The following is a 20221-nucleotide window of genomic DNA, read 5'->3' as shown; positions in this document are numbered from 1 at the left end:
ACACGAATTTGGTCCCTGGTTGGGGAAGATGCCACGAGAGCATTAAGCCCCCATGCTGCAACTACTGAAACCTGTGTGCCTAGTGCCTGTGTTTGCAACAGGAGAAGCTGCCGTAGTGAGACGCCTGCACATGACAACTAGAGAATAGCCCCACTCACTGCAACTAGGGAAAGTCTGTGCAGCAGTGAAGACCCAACGCAGCCAAAAATAGAAATAAATGAGTGTGAATAAAGATTATTTGTTAATAATTAAAATATTAACCAGGTTACTTAATCTTTCTGGGTCTCAGTTTTCTCATCTGTAACATGAAGGGATCTGATTAGATGATTTTTTAGGTTCCTGATTATTTATGTTATTATTTATGTTAGGTACTGTATTAAGTATTAACATTGCTCCATTGATATGTATTATCATCTCCAGTTTTGCACTTGAGAAAGAGACTTAGATTAAGTAGCTTGGCCAGGATCAGACAGCAGAATCTCAATACCCCATTTGTCCAGTTTTCCTAATCATCAGTTGTTCCATTGCTCAGTCGTGTTTTACTCTTTGTGACCCCATGGACTGCAGCACGCCAGGTCTCCCTGTCCTTCACCATCTCCTGGAGCTTGCTCAGACCTCATGTCCATGGAATTGGTTATGCCATCCAACCATCTCGTCCTCTGTAGTCTCCTTCTCCTCCTGCTTTCAATCTTTCCCAGCATCAGGGTCTTTTCTAATGAGTCAGCTCTTTGCATCAGGTGGCCAAAGTATTGGAGCTTCAGCATAAGTCCTTCCAATGAAATTCAGGATTGATTTCCTTTAGTATTGACTGGTTTGATCTAGGGACTCTCAAGAGTCTTCTCCAACACAATTCAAAAGCATCAGTTCTTAAGCGCTCAGCCTTCTTTATGGTCCAGCTCTCACCTCCATACCTGACTCCTGGAAAAACCATAGGCTTGACTATATGGACCTTTGTCAACAAGTAATGTCTCTGCTTTTTAGTACGCTGTCTAGGTTTGTCATAGCTTTTCTTCCAAGCAGCAAGTGTCTGCAGTCACCATCTGCAGTGATTTTGGAGCCCAAGAAAATAAAGTCTGTCACTGTTTTCACTGTTTCCCCATCTGTTTGCCTTGAAATGATGGGACTGGATGCCATGGTTTTCATGTTTTGAATATTTAAAATATAGTTCTTTGAATGTAAATTTTAGTCATCAGTGGGAAATACTATGTGTAAGTCTTTATTTCTGTAGAAGGTGCAATAGGGCATATAATCACTATATGTTTAAGTCCTTCCCTCATTAGGTAGATGTAACCAGCTTGTTAATTGACCCAAATATTGACAACACACTTGAACTAAATAGCTGAGTATTACTGGGTTCTTGTTTTATCTACAGCTGTCCTCCAACTCAGGTGACTTAGTTCCAGCCCTCCTCCCCAGCAAGTCCTATATTGTGTTTGGTTTTTACTTTTCTCATGTTTAAAAAGTAGTATTAACATTGAAATAAATATAATCACATTAATATAACTATATAAGCAAGGAAGAAGACTATGTTAGTATGTGGAACGATAACGTAGTACTTGGCATGAACAGTCTCTTTCTATTTTGTACTTGTTTCCAACTTAGGCTGCCCCTTTGCTTTATAGCCCTATACCTCCTGTAGAGTGGACTGTTTTGGAGGATTTGCTTTAGTCTTGGATATTTGGTCTTCAGCTCTACAGGCTCAAAAATTCATTATCGGTTTATGCATGAAAGGTCAAGCTCAAACACCTTAAGACTAATATATAGGCTAGCATGTTAATTTATTAATTTGTGGTGGGGACTACTGTTTTCCAGTGACCAGAATTTGTTTTCTTCACTATTTAGGGAGCTCTCTCTTTGGTACAAGGTACCTAGAAAAACCAAACTGGTCATGAGAAGCTTGCTTAGAGTCAGGAGTTTTTAACATGTGCGTAGTCTTGTAAAATACATCTTACGAGTTATGGTAGAAGCTGGAAAATCAGTCCCCCTTGTACTGGAGAGACCACAGAACTCTAGTTACTGGACTATACGTATATACCAAATATGTGCCGTCTTTTCCTCCATGACAAAACTGAGTTTTAAAAGATACACTTTCTTTGGACATGCCTCATTTTTCGTTATTTATTTATTTTTTTAGTCAGTAAGCAAAGTTCTGCTATTGTAGCATTTTTGTTTATTTAGCAGACCAGTTTTTATACTGATTTTAGGTTGGTATTTTCTTAGGAATATTTGAGCATCTGTTAGACTGTTAGATCACACCACAGTCACACCTCCATCACAACTATTGTTATTGTAAATGAGTAGCTTCTGCGGATAGCTGATCTATCCACTTATGGTCGTTTCTTTCAGTTTATACTTCAGAGATTACAATTTTCTGACCTTGTCCGCAAAATTGGAGCCCTAAAATACTCTAGGTATATAGCCAGTTATGCATTGTTTGTAGTTTTATTGTGACATTATTAAATATATCAGTGCCATAAATACTTTCGCTGTTTAAAAAAAAAAACCTTGATATTGAGCAGACACGGGGCAAGAGATTTACTGTCAAATACAGCAAATATATTTAATCTTCACTTTTCTTTCAGCTTTCTCTATTAGAACATTTCTATTCCCAGCCGCTCAGTGTTCTGTGCTGTAATCTCCCAGAAGCCAAGAGAAGAATACGTTTTTTATCAGCTAATCAATGTGAAAACATCCGACGTCTTCCATCATTTAGAAGGTAAAAAGAGAAGTACATATTTAGTATATCTTGTAAAAGAGTTGGGGCAAAATAAGGGATCTCAGAGCCAGTTAATTTTGAAGTGGGTAAAGGAAAAAGAACTTTTTTATTTAGAGCAAAATACTTTTGTTTTTAATTGAGACATTTGGCATAAAGAAAAATATTTTTGCAGGAGGGCATAATTTTCAGTATTGTTAGTTACTTTTTATAAGTAACATTTCCTGTTTGTGGAGTTTATGACCTTCGTTTAATATTAGACCCCTAGACTAAGAAATGAACCTGATTTAAGGACTTGACCATGACTTGGATTTATTTTTGAAAAGAAATAAAAGAATGTGGCCACCAGTCTAGGTAGTTCTTCATTTCTGTATGCTATTCAAGTATTTAAATTTTTCATTCTCTGTTTTTGTGTATACGGTGGTAAAAATTTTAGGTATGTGGAAAAGCAGTCTTCAGAAAAGCAAGTCGCACTGTTGACCAGTGACAAATTTTTGAAGGTAGGAATATGGATATATTTGTTGCTGTTTTATTCTTTTTTTTTCCCTTCATGAAGAAGAATATGCACAAAAAATTTACCGAGTTTATTTTTAAATAACTATACACTCTAACATGCTTTGCATAGTGAAGTATTAGATCTTGATAATCCTATAGAAATGTGATTGTTAAAGTTGATGTAAAACCTCAGTTCTAGAGGAAGACTTTTTTTTTTTTTTTAATCAAGAAGGAAAAGCTAGAACATGAGGTTTCTCCTGTGGTCTGTTTTGGAAACACTTGCAGATCTCAACTTTCTTTTCCACTTAGTGGTTTTGGAATCTGTAGGTGGTCTCATTTTAATGTTCTTATAAGGGCTGTCAGAAATAGAAGCCATTCAACTTAGGGCCCCACTGCTAAGTGGATACTGATTTGATTTGGAAAAAAAAATCATTACATATTGATAATATAAGTGCCAGGAAATACGTAATGAGCTTAGAAAATTATGAGTTAACTATACAGCATGGGGAATATCAAAAGAGGGAGTTGTTTTCTTTCTTAAATAAGTAATTCTTGGACATGGTACATAATTCAAAGATAAAGATAATATACAGTGAAAAGGCTCCCTCCCACCTTAGTCCTCTACTACCCACTTACCCTCCCTGGATATAGCCAGTGTTGCTAGTTTCTTATGTATTAGTCTTTAGATATTTTCCACATATACAAGTAACAAGTAATTATATATATTTTGAAGGTTTATTCCCCTGTCTTACAGAAGATAAATACATACACTATTTTGTATTTTGTTTTGTTTTCTTAATCTTGGAAATCATTTTATATCACTACTAAAGAGTGGCATTGTATTATTTTTTAGATTAACTTTCTTTATTGTGATGCAGTTGATATACATAAGTTTCAGGTGTACATCTTACAGCGATTTATAATTTTAAAGGCTACACTCCACTTACAGTTGTAAAATATTGGCCATATTCCCTGTTGTACAATATATCCTTGTAGCTTATTTATTTTATACATTGTAGTTTGCACCTCTTAATCACATTCCCCTAACCCTTCCTTCTCTCTACTGGTAACCATATCTGTGAGTCTGTTTCTTTTTTGTAACATTCACTAGTTTATTTTTTAGATTCTACGTATAAGTGATATGTAGTATTTGTCTGACATATTTCCCTTAGCATAATACCCTATAAGTGCATCCATGTTGCAAATGGTAAAAGTTTCATTGTTTTTTGTGGCTGAGTAGTATTCTACTGTATATGTAGTCCCACATCTTTTATCTATTCATCTGTTGATGGACACTTAGGTTAAACATTGAGTGCATGTATCATTTCAAATTAGTAGTTTGGGATTTTTTTCAGATACATATCAAGAAGTGGAATTGCTAGGTCATATAGTAGTTCTGTTTTTAGCTTCCTGAGAAACCTCCATACTGTTTTCCACATTGTCTGAACCAATTTACATTCCCCTCAACACTGTACGAGAGTGTCCTTTCCTCCACATCCTTGCCAGCATTTGTCATTTGTGTTCCTTTTGATGATAGCCATTCCGATAGGTGTGAGGTGCTATCTCATTGTGGTTTTGATTTGCATTTCCTGGTTGATTAGTGTTGAGAATCTTCATGTGACTTTTGGCTGTCTGCATTTACTCTTTGGAAAAATGACTCTTCAGTTCTGCCCATTTTTTAATCAGGTTGTTTGTCTTTTTTTGAAGTTGAGTTGTATGAACTGTTTATATATGTTGGATATTAATCCCTTATCAGTAGTATCATTTGTAAATATTGATTCCCATTCAGTAAGTTGTCTTTTCGTCTTGTTGGTTTTCTTTGCTTTGCAAAAGCTTTAAGTTTAATTTAGGTCCCATTTGTTTATTTTTTTGTTTTTGTTTCCTTTGCCTTAGGAGACAGAGCCAAGCAAATACTACTACGATTTATGTCAGAGTGTTCTGCCTGTTTTCTTCTAAGAGTTTTGTGGTTTTCAGTCTTATATTTAGGTCTTTAATTCATTTTGAGCTTATTTTTATATTTAGTGTTATAGAATGTTCTAATTTTATTCTTTTACACATAGCTATAAGAGTGGCATCATATTTTATTGAATGAATGTACCTTCATGTATTTAACAAGTCCCTTACAATTAGAATGTGTGATGTCACACTTATTTTCAGACTCTTTATACCTTTTTAAGGAAAATGTTTATTAGAAAATTGTAGTAAAATTAAGATGAGATTGAAGTTAAGCCCTAGCACTCTGTGGGTTTTACTGATACAAACTATTTTCAAAGTTTTTTTAATTGGAGGATAATTGCTTTATAATGTTATGGTGGTCTCTGCCATACATCAATGTGAATCAGTCATAATTATATGTATTAATATATCCCTTCCCTCTTAAGCCTCCCTCCCCTGCCACTCCACCCATCTAGGTTGTCACAAAGTACCAGGTTGGGCTCCCTATGTATTAAATTTTGAATAAAAGAATATTAGTTCCTGGAGGGCATGTGTTATATATAGGTAAAGACTAATTTACCTCCTTTTAAAAAACTCTCAAAAAATATTGAGAATGGCTTCTTTTTGATGTTGTTCAGCTATAGTTTACATATGTAATTACAATGCAAAATGGCTTTTATCAAACATTATTTCTGATGCAGAATCCACACTAGGCCATAATATAAAATCACTTCTAGATTGGATTTAATAATCATTTTAATAAAGTCTGTAATCTTTTCAGAGCAGTATAGGAAGTCTTCAGACACTAAAGTAGGTTATTTCAATATAGAGGAAATTTAAGAACCAGTGGGAAAGGATGTGTGCATGTTATTGAGTTTTTTGAGATTAGACGACTTAGCTCTATTGAGTCAGTGAGTTTCCAAGTGTATTTCCAGCTAGAAGTTTCTGTCAGGAGTGTACTTTCAGAGGTCAAGAAGAGATTTTTAAAGAGTACCTTTAACCATTGAGATGACAAAAGGAGAGAATGTCTAGGCTGGCCTGTTGCAGAAATTTGCTGTGTTCAATGGCTCAGTAATGTCTGACTCTTTGCTATCTCATGGACTGCAGCACTCCAGGCTTCCCTGTCCTTCACTGTCTCCCTGAGTTTGCTCAGACTCATGTCCATTGAGTCACTGATGCCATCCAACCATCTCATCCTCTGTTGCCCCTTCTCCTCCTGCCCTCAATCTTTCCCTGCATATTGGTCTTTTCCAGTGAGTCAGTTCTTCACATCAGGTGGCCAAAGGACTGGAGCTTCAGCTTGAGCATCAGTCCTTCCAATGAATATTCAGAGTTAATTTCCTTTGATCTCCTTGCTGTCCAAGGGACTTTCAAGAGTCTTCTCCAGCAGCATAATTGGAAGCATCAGTTCTTCAGCATTCAGCGTTCTCTATGATCCAGCTCTTGTGTCCATACATGACTTCTGGAAAAACCATAGCTTCAACTACACGGACCTTTTGTTGGCAAAAATTATATCTCTGCTTTTTAATATGCTGTTCAGGTTTGTCATAGCTTTCCTTCCAAGGAGCAAGTATCTTTTAATTTCATGGCTGCATTCACCATCCACAGTGATTTTGGAGCCCAGGAAAATAAAATCTGTCACTGTTTCCACTTTTTCCCCATCTATTTGCCATGAAGTGATGAGACCGGATGCCATGATCTTCGTTTTTTGAATGTTGAGTTTTAAGCCAGGTTTTTCACTCTCCTCTTTATTAGAGTGGTATCATCTGCATATCTGAGGTTGTTGATATTTCTCCTGGCATTCCTAATTCCAGCTTGTGATTTATACAACCCTGCATTTTACATGATGTACTCTGCCTGTAAGTTAAATAAGCAGGGTGGCAGTAAACAGCCTTGGCATACTCCTTTCCCAATTTTGAACCTGTTCATTATAGTCTAATATTAACTTTGCTTTTCAGTAACATTGTGTATTTTCTAAGCATTTATTTATACTGTGCTCAGCTTTCAGACCTGTTTGTTATCATCTTTGCCATATTCATTTTCGGATTGCATTTTTAATCATTTAGAGGTGTATTTTCTTGGGACTTACATAGTAAGAAATATGAAGGAGCAACAAAGATTTGCACCTTTAACCTGAAAAAATTTTATGTTGGCTACCTGCTGAATTCAAGGAACAGAAGTTATCTCTGAAAAATTAATGTGTTGGTTTTTCTAGTTTAGACCAAAAATATCTTTTAATATTTTATTCTTATTATAATGCTTTTCTTTTTATCTTTTTATAGTTTAGGTTTAAAATTCGTGATAATTTTATATGTATTTTTCTACAATAAAAAAAAATTGGAAAGAAATGCCAGATGATAATCAATAATATGGTACTGCATGATACAGGGGATGATTCATCTCGGAAATCTTGTGTTTGAACTCCAGCTGCTCAGTAGCCTTGTGTACTTAAGGAAATCACTTACCCTGTTTAAGCCTTAATATCCTTGTCTCTGAATTTAGATAATCCCTAGTAATGATTTCTCCATAGCGTTAGTGTTAATCAAAGTCTATTCAGCAAATGAGAGTGAGTTTAAAACAAATAGAACAATAAAACTTTTATAAATGTAAATCAGAAATAGTTACTATTGATTTTTTTACCATGATAAAAATAAAGATATAAATTAAATATACTGTTTTATATATTCTATAACATATATACAAAGTGTATATAATACTCTGTTATATAGTCATATAGAGTATATAGTTATATAGACTTACCTCCTATTAGTTTTGTGCTCATTTTCTACATTTATATTTCTGAGACATAGATCTCAAAGTGTAATCTAGTGAAATTTATATTCTTTATATCAAGATTGTTTCTGCCCTAAAAATCTACTGGCTGTCTACTCTGATGAACTAAGTGACTGCTCGAGACCTTAGCATATATCAGAATCACTCGGAGCACTTGTAAAATGCAGGTATCTAGGCTCCATCTCCAGAGTTTCTGATTGTGTAGCCCTGTGCTCTGCCCCAAGAATTTGCATTTCTAGAAGGGTCCCAGGCAGTGCTGATGCTGCTGATTTGGAGGCCATTCTTTGAGAACCACTGACATAGACGACTCCCTAGAAGAAAACATCATTTATTGTCTCCCTTTACCTTGTTTTCTTAAGTGTAGAAGTAAGCTAGTAAATGCCAGCCTAAACAAATGATTCATCTCAGTTGTCTTCTGATTGGACTCAAGATGTTAAAAAAAAAAAAAAAAAAGGCAAACAGAAAAATTCACTTCAACTCCCTTAAGATTATGGACCCTTAGTTTCATAGATAACTGCTTTAAAATTGTATACCAGCTTTGTATTTCATAAACTTTAGGAATGAGTTTTTTGAATGTACTTAAATCTAAAAATTTAGCTAACTCCATCATGTACATTTGTAGAAGATTTATTAAGAAGTTCAAACTAAGGTGAGACATTAGAAGGCCACATATAGTTGATGAAAGAGTCAAGATTCTGTGCATTTTCTCATTTCTGAGTAGTCTGTCCCTTGAGCAGTTGTACAGTGCAGCTGTGTACAATGCCTGGAAAGTATGCTCTCATAGCTAACAATTAGGTTCTTCTAAGTTTAAACAGAACAACCTTGTTCAAGCTCCCATTAATTCAAACTTCTGATGTCCCAATAGCTTTCAAAGCCTATAATAGAAGTTTAACAAATAATCTTTGACGTTTCTTTTAGAATGCTAAGGTTTTATTTACTTGTTCATTAAACAGATTAATAACTTTTCTTCTGCCTGGTTAAATCATTTAGATTCCTCATTGAAAGTTCATTTTAGTGTATAGGTTTAAATGAAATTAAATCAGGCAGTTTATTATGGTAAACAGCTATAGGATTTAAATGAAACAGCAGGAACAGTGGCTGGATATATTTTTACAGTGTTTTGTCCCAAAGTTTTGCTTTAGTAATCAAGCTTTCTTTATTTTTTTAACTTTAATCTTTAATTTATGAAACTCTATTTCATGAGAAATTGAGCTATCAGACATGTCTTAAACAGAACTTTCAAATTCACCATAATAGATAAAATTTTTACTCTTTCTTGTGCCTGAAATTTTGTTTGAAGTCAAATATTAAGGAGAATTTAGATTTTGGCCTCATATCATATTTGCATAATTTTTATCTGATAATAAAATAAACTAGTTTTTGATATACCGAAAAGATTTTTTTTTTAGTAAGTAGTGAAAAATTATCTTGCTTTCTATGAGGAAATGTTTTGGTGGCAGGAGAATATTAACAGCCTTTTCCAATTAGTAGTTTTTATGCCTGTCCCAGCACCATATCTAAGATTGCTGCTGCTGCTAAGTCGCTTCAGTCGTGTCCCACTCTGTGCGACCCCATAGATGGCAGCCCACCAGGCTTCCCCGTCCCTGGGATTCTCCAGGCAAGAACACTGGAGTGGGTTGCCATTTCCTTCTCCAATACATGAAAGTGAAAAGTGAAAGTGAAGTTACTCAGTCGTATCTGACTCTTAGTGACCCCATGGACTGCAGCCTACCAGGCTCCTCCGTCCATGGAATTTTCCAGGCAAGAGTACTGGAGTGGGGTGCCATTGCCTTCTCCAAGGCATGAAAGTGAAAAAATAAAGTGAAGTCGCTCAGTCATGTCTGACTCCTGATATAAATGCTAGGGTAGCAGTATGGAGGCTAAAGGGCTGAGAGAGACAAGAAGATTAGCACTCCTTCAACCCAGGGAGCTAGGAGAAAGCCATGGTTTGCTGTTCTCTAGGTAGCTGCCATGTGAGAAGTCAAGCCTAGGAATCATCTTCAGCTAAAATTTCTCTTTAATGAGAAAAATAACGCTTAGTTCTGTCAAGATGATAAATAAGAAAATGCTGTGTTCTTGGACAGCTGATGCATTTTAATCCTAAAATTTGCTTGTTTTACCAGCTTTCAGTGAGCAGGGAATTAATTGAAAGGAATAAGTTGCTTAAGTTTAGTCACTTTTACGTACTTTTATTTAGTTTTCTTGAGCTCACCCTTCACCCCATGCATGTAATTCTAGACACGAAAGTGATAAGTACTCTGGAAAGAAGAGAAATAAATGCAAGAACTAAGTATCATGGCACATATTATTCTACTAATCATGTTTTATTTACCTATGTATATGTATTTAAGTTTTACATAGTCATTGGCTTCTGTTAAAAAAAAAGTACCTAATCCTTAATGATGGGGAGACCTTGTCATGTGAGTAAACAGTAATGATTTTTGAATGAATGACAGACAGACATAATTTATGTGACTGGAGATAGCATATTTAAATGGCTGTATTACACATTGCCAGCACTCAATATGCCAGCACATTTGGAAAACTCTGCAGTGGCCACAGGACTGGAAAAGGTCAGTTTTCAAAGCAATGCCAAAGAATGCTCAAACTACCGCACAATTGCACTCATCTCACATGCTAGTAAAGTAATGCTCAAAATTCTCCAAGCCAGCCTTCAATAGTATGGTGTACTGTGAATTTCCACATGTTCAAGCTGGATTTAGAAAAGGCAGAGGAACCAGAGATCAAATTGCCAACATCCACTGGATCATGGAAAAAGCAGGAGAGTTCCAGAGAAACATCTATTTCTGCTTTGTTGACTATGCCAAAGCCTTTGACTGTGTGGGTCACAATAAACTGTGGAAAATTCTTCAAGAGATGGGAATACCAGACCACCTGACCTGCCTCTTGAGAAACCTGTATGCAGGTCAGGAAGCAACAGTTAGAACTGTGCATGGAACAACAGACTGGTTCCAGATAGGAAAAGGAGTATGTCAAGGCTGTATATTGTCACCCTGCTTATTTAATTTCTATGCAGAGTACATCATGAGGAATGCTGGGCTGGAAGAAGCACAAGCTGGAATCAAGATTGCAGGGAGAAATCTCAATAACCTCAGATATGCAGATGACACCACCCTTATGGCACAAAGTACAGAAGAACTAAAGAGCCTCTTGATGAAAGTGAAAGAGGAGAGTGAAAAAGTTGGCTTAAAGCTCAACATTCAGAAAACTAAAATAATGGCATCTGGTCCCATCATTTCATGGCAAATAGATGGGGAAACAGTGGAAACAGTGGCTGACTTTATTTTTCTGGGCTCCAAAATCACTGCATATGGTGACTGCAGCCATGAAATTAAAAGATGCTTACGCCTTGGAAGGAAAGTTATGACCAACCTAGACAGCATATTAAAAAACAGAGACATTACTTTGTCAACAAAGGTCTGTCTAGTCAAGGCTATGGTTTTTCCAGTGGTCATGTATGGATGTGAGAGTTGGACTATAAAGAAAGCTGAGCCCTAAAGAATCGATGCTTTTGAACTGTGGTGTTGGAGAAGAGAGAGAGTCTCTTGGACTGCAAGGAGATCCAACCAGTCCATCCTAAAGGAGATCAATCTTAGGTGTTCATTGGAAGGACTGTTGTTGAAGCTGAAACTCCAGTACTTTGGCTACCTGATGTGAAGAGCTGACCCATTTGAAAAGACCCTGATGCTGGGAAAGATTGAAGGCAGAAGGAGAAGGGGATGACAGAGGATGAGATGGTTGGATGACATCACCAACTCAATGGACATGAGTTTGGGTAAACTTCAGGAGTTGTTGATGGACAGGGACGCCTGGCGTGCTGCACTTCATGGGGTTGCAAAGAGTCGGACACGACTGAGCGACTGAACTGAGCACACATTGACTGGCAACTGACAGCTGGCTATCAGTGTGATTTTTTTAGGTCCATGGTGGTTTTATTTTTTTAATCTGAGCCAGCATTTACAAATAGAGAAATTTTATATCACAAATTCAGACTTTTGTCTTCTTTTGAAAAACTACTAAATCTGGCCCATATCAACAGGACAACAGTGGTTGATCTTTTTTTCCAGCAGTTACTCTTGCTGAGGAGAGAGGCTGCGTGTTGGCCTCTGTTCATTCATGTACTACTACATTCAACAAATGCTTCTTGAGTGCCTACTGTGGGCCAAGTATTAATCTAGTACAGGAGTAAACAAAACAAGCAAACCTCCCTGCCTTTGTGGAACTTACCTGCTATCAAAGTGAGTAGGTAAAACATCTTTGTGAGTAATAATTGCTAAGAAGAAAACAGTGAAAGAGAGAAAGGGAGTACTGGCAGTGTGCACAGGGAATGAAATTGAAACTTTAAATAAGAGCCTCATCAAGAAGGTGAGTTTTGAGTAAAGAGGAAGTTATAGAGCATCCCATACAGGAATCCAGAGGAAGAAAATTCTAAGCAGAGCCACAACAAGTGGAGAGGATGTGAGATTGGAACTTGTCTGTCATGTTTGGGGAAGAGCAAGGGGACTGTTTTTGCTGCTTTTCCTACAGCTCACTGTTTTCCCATATCTGTCTCAAAGATCAGTAGAGACCAAGAGGTCTTCTTTTAAGAACAGAAGAAAACATTTCTTTGGTAAACAATAAATATTTCTAGGCAGTGCATCTCTGTTGAAAAGACCATCCAAACACAGTTATGAAATTAAACTGTGGCAGCTATGACTGGTATGGAAAAGATTCCGGAGGAAAAATTTAATGAATAGAAAACAGGAGAACTATTTCAACAGGCTATGTTTCTGCATGAGCATGGTGTGATGCTGCTGTAATGTATTAAGAGGGAAATTTTCTCATGCATCAGGACCTCTTACAGGCTGAAGTATATGAAAATGTGTTCATACAGTGCTTTAGGAATTGTTGCCCTGCACATTTGCAGGTAGCTGTCGCAGTAAGACAAAGAACTTAGAGGACAGATTACATGAAAAAGTTAAATTAGTCATTGGTGATGTTTTCTGTTGCAGCTGATAAGCACACAGGTATAAATAACAGTGGAATCTTTCTTATATGGAGTAAGGTTCTGAAGTCAGCACATTAAGTCAGAGATTTTGGATGGTCAAAATTACTGTTGAAGATCCCTTAGAATGGTATAACAGATCTCTCAATTAGTCCAGTGTAGCCAGTTTTATTTCCAGTGTTGGAATAAGAACTCCCATATCCTCAGATGAAATAGTCTGCCATGTTATAGGAACAAAACAAAAGAAGACAAAATGTTTTTTAAAGGCTAGAATTCTAATCATCACAGGGATGTGAGGCACAGTGGAAAATGTGAAGGTACTAAGACTGTTTGGGAGAAAACATGTTTGTATCTTTCCTCTTCCACTTACTCCAGGGCATCTAGTTCCTGGAGTGTGCAACATTGCCCATACTGTGTCAAGTATTTCTTTTCTTTCCACATCCAAGTAAATTTAGTGACGATGTCATTCATTTCTACTGTATCACCCAGTTATTTGTATTTACAGTTAGTCCACAAAGCAAAAGTAAGAGGTAGTACATGAAGTACAGTTATTATTCAGTAATAGATTCCTTTTCCTTCAGAATATTGCCCCTATTTACAAGCTGTTTACTCACATATCAAGGTAAGCCATTAGTGGCTTTATGCAGTCTCTATGTTATAGCTTACAGTGAAAATAGAAATTAAGTGTACTCTGACAGTGGCAGTTAAAATACCCTTTGTTGTGATAGAAGACCTAGATTTTTGAAATTACCAACTAACTCAAATACTGGTGGGAAAAAACTTTGATACTAAAAGCTTTTCTTTCATTTGCTCTATGCTTTCAGATAATGACTCAGATTGCTGACCAAGGAATTGATTTCTAAGTGAGTTAGAGTTCAGGAAAATATATCAGATTTGTTATATTAGATAGTTTAGATTTGTTTGAATTTATTGATATCTGGGGGCTTTCTGGGTAGCACAGCTGGTAAAGAATCTCTCTGCAATGCAGGAAACCCCAGTTCAATTCCTGGGTTGGGAAGAGCCCCTGGAGAAGGGCATGGCAACCCACTCCAGTAGTCTTGGGCTTCCTTGGTGGCTCAGATGATAAAAATCCACCTGCAGTGCGGGAGACCTGGGTTTGATCCTTGGGTTGGGAAGATCCCCTGGTGGAGGGCATGGCAACCCACTCCAGTATTCTTTTCTGGAGAATCCCCAGGGACAGAGGAACCTGGCAGGCTATAGTCTATGGGGTTGCAAAGAGTTGGACACAACTGAGTGACTAAATGCAGCACATTGATACCTGGAGGTGTTGTTTTCTGCATGGTTGACCACTGAAATATTGGGTATCTGCAGAATATTGCAGGAAAAAAGACAGTTCAGTACTTAAGGTTTTTTAATTTGACTTCTTATTGGAGAAAAAAATTTGAAGATGGTAGCACAGATCATAATCCTCTTAAGAAAATGTTACAGGAATAAGTGATAAAAGTATTTGAAGTATGAAAAATGCATGATAGGGTATAGTATTTTAAAATCCCTTTTAAAACATTTCATAAAGTTCTAGAAAACTCTCCTAATCATCACCCCTCCAAAGAAAAGCCTTTTGAAACTGATTTGTGAGATTAGTCATCCCATAGGTTTCTTAAGACTGCCTCCCATATCACACTTCTTAGATTCTAAATTATACAGCTTGTTGGCTTCAGGGTTCTAATTTTCAGTTTCACCCACTTAGTTGGTAAAGTGAACAAAACCAGTATTGGAGAATCTCAATGAAAAAGCAAAGATTTATCGTAGTCACCTGCATGTTTCTACTACAGTCTGTCCTTCCCTTTCAACACAACTTTAGTAGGACTATGAGAAAAGAGTACAGGGACTTCCCTGGTAGTCTAGTGGTTAAGACTCTGTGCTCCCAGTGCAGAGGGCATGGGTTTGATTCCAGGTCAGGGAACTGAGCTCCTATAATGCTGTGTGGTGTGGCTTAAAACATCATGGAACCACAGTAACCATTAATTACATTGGTACTGAGGGCTCTGATGATCTCCTCACCCCTCTAATGCCATGGAAGCTAGAGGATGATGGCCATCCCTTGCTGTGGTATACACCAGGTGACTGATGTGGGCAAGCGTCCAGCAGGTGCTCTTTTGCACACTTGTATTTTGGAGGGGCCAAGTCTTTGTGGCAGTGCTTTAGACAAGAGGAAATTAAATTAGTTACAAAATTAATTTAGTTTTGGTATGTATAAAATATCACCAGACTTGACACTAAATAAAAAGTATCCAACTGTTATCCTAGATTTTGTGTGCATGATGAATTCTCAGACTTAAGGTTAATTTGTAATTCTGAATCTTCTCTCATCAGTTTTCTGGAAATTAGATTTTATTATTCTACTAATTGCTGACTTACATATTTGTAATGACTTTTTTAGGAGGAAACACAATCATTACTAGAAAACCTGCATGTTTACCATAAAAATTACTTCCTGGTTTTGAGATGTCTTCATCAGTTCACCTCTTCTCTTCCCAAATACCCATTGGGTCGACAGGTAACCAGAACTTACTCATTTGGAATCTCTGATGTAGGAATGTTACTGGTTTTTCCCTTTGAGTTTACTAGCATTCAGGCCTCAGAATTTGCAATGGATCCACATCTTGCCGTGTATGCACAGTGTAAATCCATTCCAGCTGTACATGTTACTGGTAATTGAAACAGTATTTTTTGTTCTGATGGCCACAACTAGAAACAGCCATGTGAATCCAAGTGGTGGTGCTTTCCCTTCAGTGTGTTTGTGCTAAGTCATTTTAATTTATTCTCTTTAATACTTTGTCACTTATACTGAGAAAGCTGATCCTCCACTTTAGTGAAATAAAAAAGGAATCTGTTTGAGACTGCCTAATGGTTAACCGTGCATTATACCCAGAACTAAAGGAAAGTAGTGCTTTTGCTTCTTGCAGAATTATGCTCTGCTGGCGTTTGGGTCATAACATAAGCCTGTGAACCATCTGCAAGGGAACAATTCTGTATTCCTAAATCTTTGCATTCTTAACTCAGAGGTTGAGAGAACAAATATAAATGTAAGAATGACTTGTTTATTTTCTGCCATTAAACCTTCTTTTTAATAATCACATCATCATTTTAATAATTTTCTTATTGCAAAGTGACCAGTGATATCAGCCAATCCCAATAGGATCTCATTTTGCTCTCATGTGAATGATGTTTTATGTAAATGCCCAATCCATGTGATATGTGCCCTATCTATTGTCATTTACAGAAAATGGCTGTTTTAAAAAAAAAATTTTTTTTTACCTCATTTATGATTTTCCCAAACTAGTAATGTGCAAACTTAGATCATTTTTGGTCCCTCACAAGTATGCTGTTCACTTCCAGATCAGAGAGCTGTACTGCATGTGTTTAGAAAAGAACATATGGGATTCAGAGGAGTATGCATCAGTCTTGCAGCTGCTGAGGTAGTGTTTTTTTTTTTTTTTTTTTCCCCTTTTTTATCTACTCTAAGCCTGCCAATAAATAACACCTGCTTCCAGAACTCTGCCTGCCAAGGAGTTTCATAAGTAGCCACGTTGTAACTAATATTTGTATATATCTTGAATTTTATGTTTGTAGTTAATAGAAACCATTTCTTTGCTAGTCTTACCTTGTTTCTAAACTTTTGATTTTTTTTAAGTAAAATCAGTGTTTGCTTTGTGAATTGTTGATACCACACAGGAAGAACCTTGGTGCTGATCACTTCAGCTCAGCCAGCTTGCTGTTACGATAGGGAAGGTAGTCACAGCAAGCATGCTCACGTGGCTCCAGCCTGGTTGGGTTGAGGGGCGGCATCACTGAGTGAAGTGCATCCTGTGAAGGAGGCCACTGCTGACCCAGATGAGGAGTGGCTGCTGCTGGGCAGTGGTCTTGATACCTTCCCCAACCTGAGCTGACTCTGTCAGCATTAACATTGGCTAAGCTGTAAATTTTTTCTAGTATTATATGAATAAATAAGGTATCTTGGTGCTATTATCAGATATCAAAGATCACTTATTCCTGACAAATTTATCTTTTAAAGTTATAATTATTTGTTTTCTTTGGCTTTATGCCTTATATGTATGGTGACTTGTTAGTCTTTCATAAAAATAATGACCACTTGGGTAGTGAAAGAAGGAAATCCAAGTGTGAGTTGTTTTTGCACGCAGTCTTATAATTTTCCTCAGTGGATATAAATGTTCATATGAAAATATCATAAAGAAGTCCAAGAACTGAATATTTACTAAGCCTTGGCTTCCCCTGGGTCCACAAGAAAAGAACAGATGGGCACAGTAGGAGGAAAATTCACATTGAAAGCACTTTCAGTCCCGAGACTTAATAATACAAATGTTAGTTATCCAGCAGGTGCAGCTTAAGATAGGAAACTAATTTTATGCTATCTGGAAAAATAACTCCCCATGGAAACTAGATTGCCACTGAAAAGCTATGTTTTATTTCATTTTCTTTAAATGCCAATAAGAGATTTCCGTATATTTACATACTTCAACTGGAATGTTCCTGAGATTTCTTTTGTTTTCTATTCAAGTCAGCATACTTATCTCAAGCACCCAGTTGATTCTTGCTGGGTTTCCTCTTTAACCTTCATGATTAGCAATTGCCTTCCTTTTCCAGTTGGGTATTTCTAAATTCATAGATTTCTTTGTCAGGGAGAGTCAGGGATCAAGAATGCCAATTCTAAATAAGGGTAAGGAAATGTGAACAATGATAGTTATGGTATGCACTATTGGATAGTACTAATCAGAGATCATGAAGTCTTGCTGTGTCAGGCACTGTCAGTACACTTTCCAGTCTAATACTCAGGTGCGCCTTTGTGGCAGACACCATTAGCCACACTTTACAGCAGGTGAAACTAAAGCACAGATAGGGTTTAAGTAATTTGCCTGAGATCTTATAGCTGTTGATGGAACTAGGATTTTAATTCAGATCTGACTTTAAAATTTTTATACTTTCCACTTTTCTTTGCTCAGGTCTAAAATAGGGATTTGGGGATCTGAATAAAGCAGAACCAGTGAATAGAAAGCAAAGTTTCAATCATGTTGCTAATCTGAGGTCAGAAACAGGAATATTAAAAACACTAAGGATAAATACAGCAGTTACAGCAAGGACAGGCAAGAATCTGGAAACTACCAGAGAGAAAGAAATCTGCCACCCTTCAAACTGGAATTCTTCTTTTCCCCTTTGTATAGATAAGATGTTGACAAAAAATCAGGGACACTTGTCAGTTTAGTCATTCTAAATGGGAAACATCTGAATTTAGGAAACCAGACATTCTTGTCTCCTGTCTTCAAATAATTGAAGTCATAAGAGAAAATTAAGTTAAAAATGATCACTGAATGTTTCTTTGGAACGAAAATCTGTAGTACTATTAGAAACATAGTCTAGTAACATTTCCAATTTGAACTTTTTGTTAAGAGTTACATGAATGGCAGTATTTTTCTTGAAAAATCCCTTTTATCTGGAAACTGACATGTTTAAATAACCAGAGGTCTACTTGATGAAATATTTTGTGACCATTAAAAAGTACAAAATTCCTAACATTTGTGTGGAACTGCAAAAGACCCTAAAGAACCAAAACAGTTTTGAGGAAGAACATAGGTGGAGACATACTTCTTGATTTCAGTGTATATTACAAAACTGTAGTAATCAAAACAGTATGATATTGGCATGAAAACAGACACACGGAGGAATGGAGCATAATAGAGAACCCAGAAATAAACTCATGCTTACATGGGCAGTTAATTTATGACAAAGGAGACAAGAATATACAATGGGGCAAGAACAGCCATCAACAAATGGAATTGAAAAAACTGGACCACTAATCAACTCAAAATGGATTAAAGATGAACACAGTTAAAACCATAAAACTAGAAGAAAACATAAGTAATGAGCTCCTTGACATTGGTCTTGGCAATGGTTTTTTGGCTTTGACACCAAAAGCAAAGACATAGGAGTGGGACTGTATTAAGCTAAAAAGCTTCTGCACAGCATAGGGAACCATCAACAAGATGAAAAGGCACCCTACAGAATGGGAGAAAATATTTGTAAATCATGTATCTGATGAGGGATTAATATCTAAAATATATAGAGAACTCATACAACGCAATAGAAAAAAAATCTGATTAAAAATGAGCAGAGGATATGAGTAGACATTTTTCCAAAGAGGACATACACATGGCGAGCAGGTACATGCAAAAGTGCTAAACATCACTAATCATCAAGGAAATGCAAATCAAAACCACAATTAAGGTATCACCCATTAGAATGACTTATCAAAAAAACAAGAAACAACAAGTATTGGTGAGGGTGTGAAGAAAAGGGAACCCTACTTCCCTGTTGGTCGGAATGTAAATTGTGCAGCTACTATGGAAGACAGAATAGAGATTCCTCAAAAAGTTAAAAATAGAGCTCCTTTATGATGTAGCATTTCCACATCTGCATGTTTATAAGAAGGAGAGGAAAGCAATAACTCAAAAAGATATCAGCATTGTGTTTACTACAACATTGTTTACAGTAGCCAAGACATGGAATGAACCTAAGTGTCCATCAATGGTTGAATGGATAGGCAGATTGTGTGTGTGTCTGTGTGTGTTATTCAGAAATAAAAAGAAGGAAATGCTGCCTTAACACTGAACTTACGGAATCAGAGAACAAATTGGTGGTTGCCAGGGGTAGGTGGTGGTCAAAATTGGTACAAACTTCCAGTTACAAAGGAATCCTAGGATTGTAATGTACAGCATGGTTACTATTAATAATACTGTATTGTGTATTTGAGAGTTGCTTAGAGAAACTATGTGAGATGACAGATGTTAACCAGATTTATTGTGGTGATCAGTTCACAGTATATACATATACTGAATCATTTGTATACCTGTAACTAATGTTATATGTCAATTATATTTCAATTAAAAGATATTTACAAGGAACTTACAAGAATATTGAAAATGTCAACTATTCGTAAGTGGAAAAGACCTATAGAATTTATCAGTTATTTTTAAGTGTAAATGACAGACATTGATGTGTGGAGAGTATGCATTTATAATATGTCATAATCTGACATGAGTGCAGTGGTTCTGCATGTCTTCCATAACCTTTCCTCTGTCAGTCAACTCTTGGAGCCTGAAGACCACATTCCTATACAGGATATGAGTTGGTTAATTTTCTCTCAACCATGTGTCATTATAAAAGGATATATTTAAGTTAAAACACTGTTTGGGAACAGAAAGTGGTAAAAAAAAAAAAAGTTATGCTAGCTGAGCAGTAAGCTA

At 36.5% G+C, this 20221-nt stretch overlaps 1 protein-coding gene across 8 annotated transcripts in view; it reads left to right on the top strand.

The window, feature by feature from the left end:
- The window catches only part of ORC3 (origin recognition complex subunit 3), a 69357-nt gene that overhangs the window by 28156 nt on the left and 20980 nt on the right, over positions 1–20221 (top strand). For all 8 annotated transcript variants that reach the window (XR_011568468.1, XM_070796100.1, XM_070796097.1 and 5 more), the window contains 4 exons: positions 2583–2716; positions 3150–3213; positions 15343–15459; positions 16302–16381. Coding sequence is in view for 7 of the 8 variants with exons in the window: in XM_070796100.1 (XP_070652201.1) it covers positions 2583–2716; positions 3150–3213; positions 15343–15459; positions 16302–16381 (395 nt within the window). In the remaining variant the exon portion in view is untranslated. The remainder of the gene's footprint in view (positions 1–2582; positions 2717–3149; positions 3214–15342; positions 15460–16301; positions 16382–20221) is intronic.

The sequence above is a fragment of the Bos indicus genome, chromosome 9, assembly GCF_029378745.1.
Source record: "Bos indicus isolate NIAB-ARS_2022 breed Sahiwal x Tharparkar chromosome 9, NIAB-ARS_B.indTharparkar_mat_pri_1.0, whole genome shotgun sequence".
In the NCBI taxonomy this organism is placed as follows: Eukaryota; Metazoa; Chordata; class Mammalia; order Artiodactyla; family Bovidae; genus Bos; species Bos indicus.
Note: the sequence above shows the minus strand (reverse complement) of the source record. Positions and strands in the feature narration are given on the sequence as shown.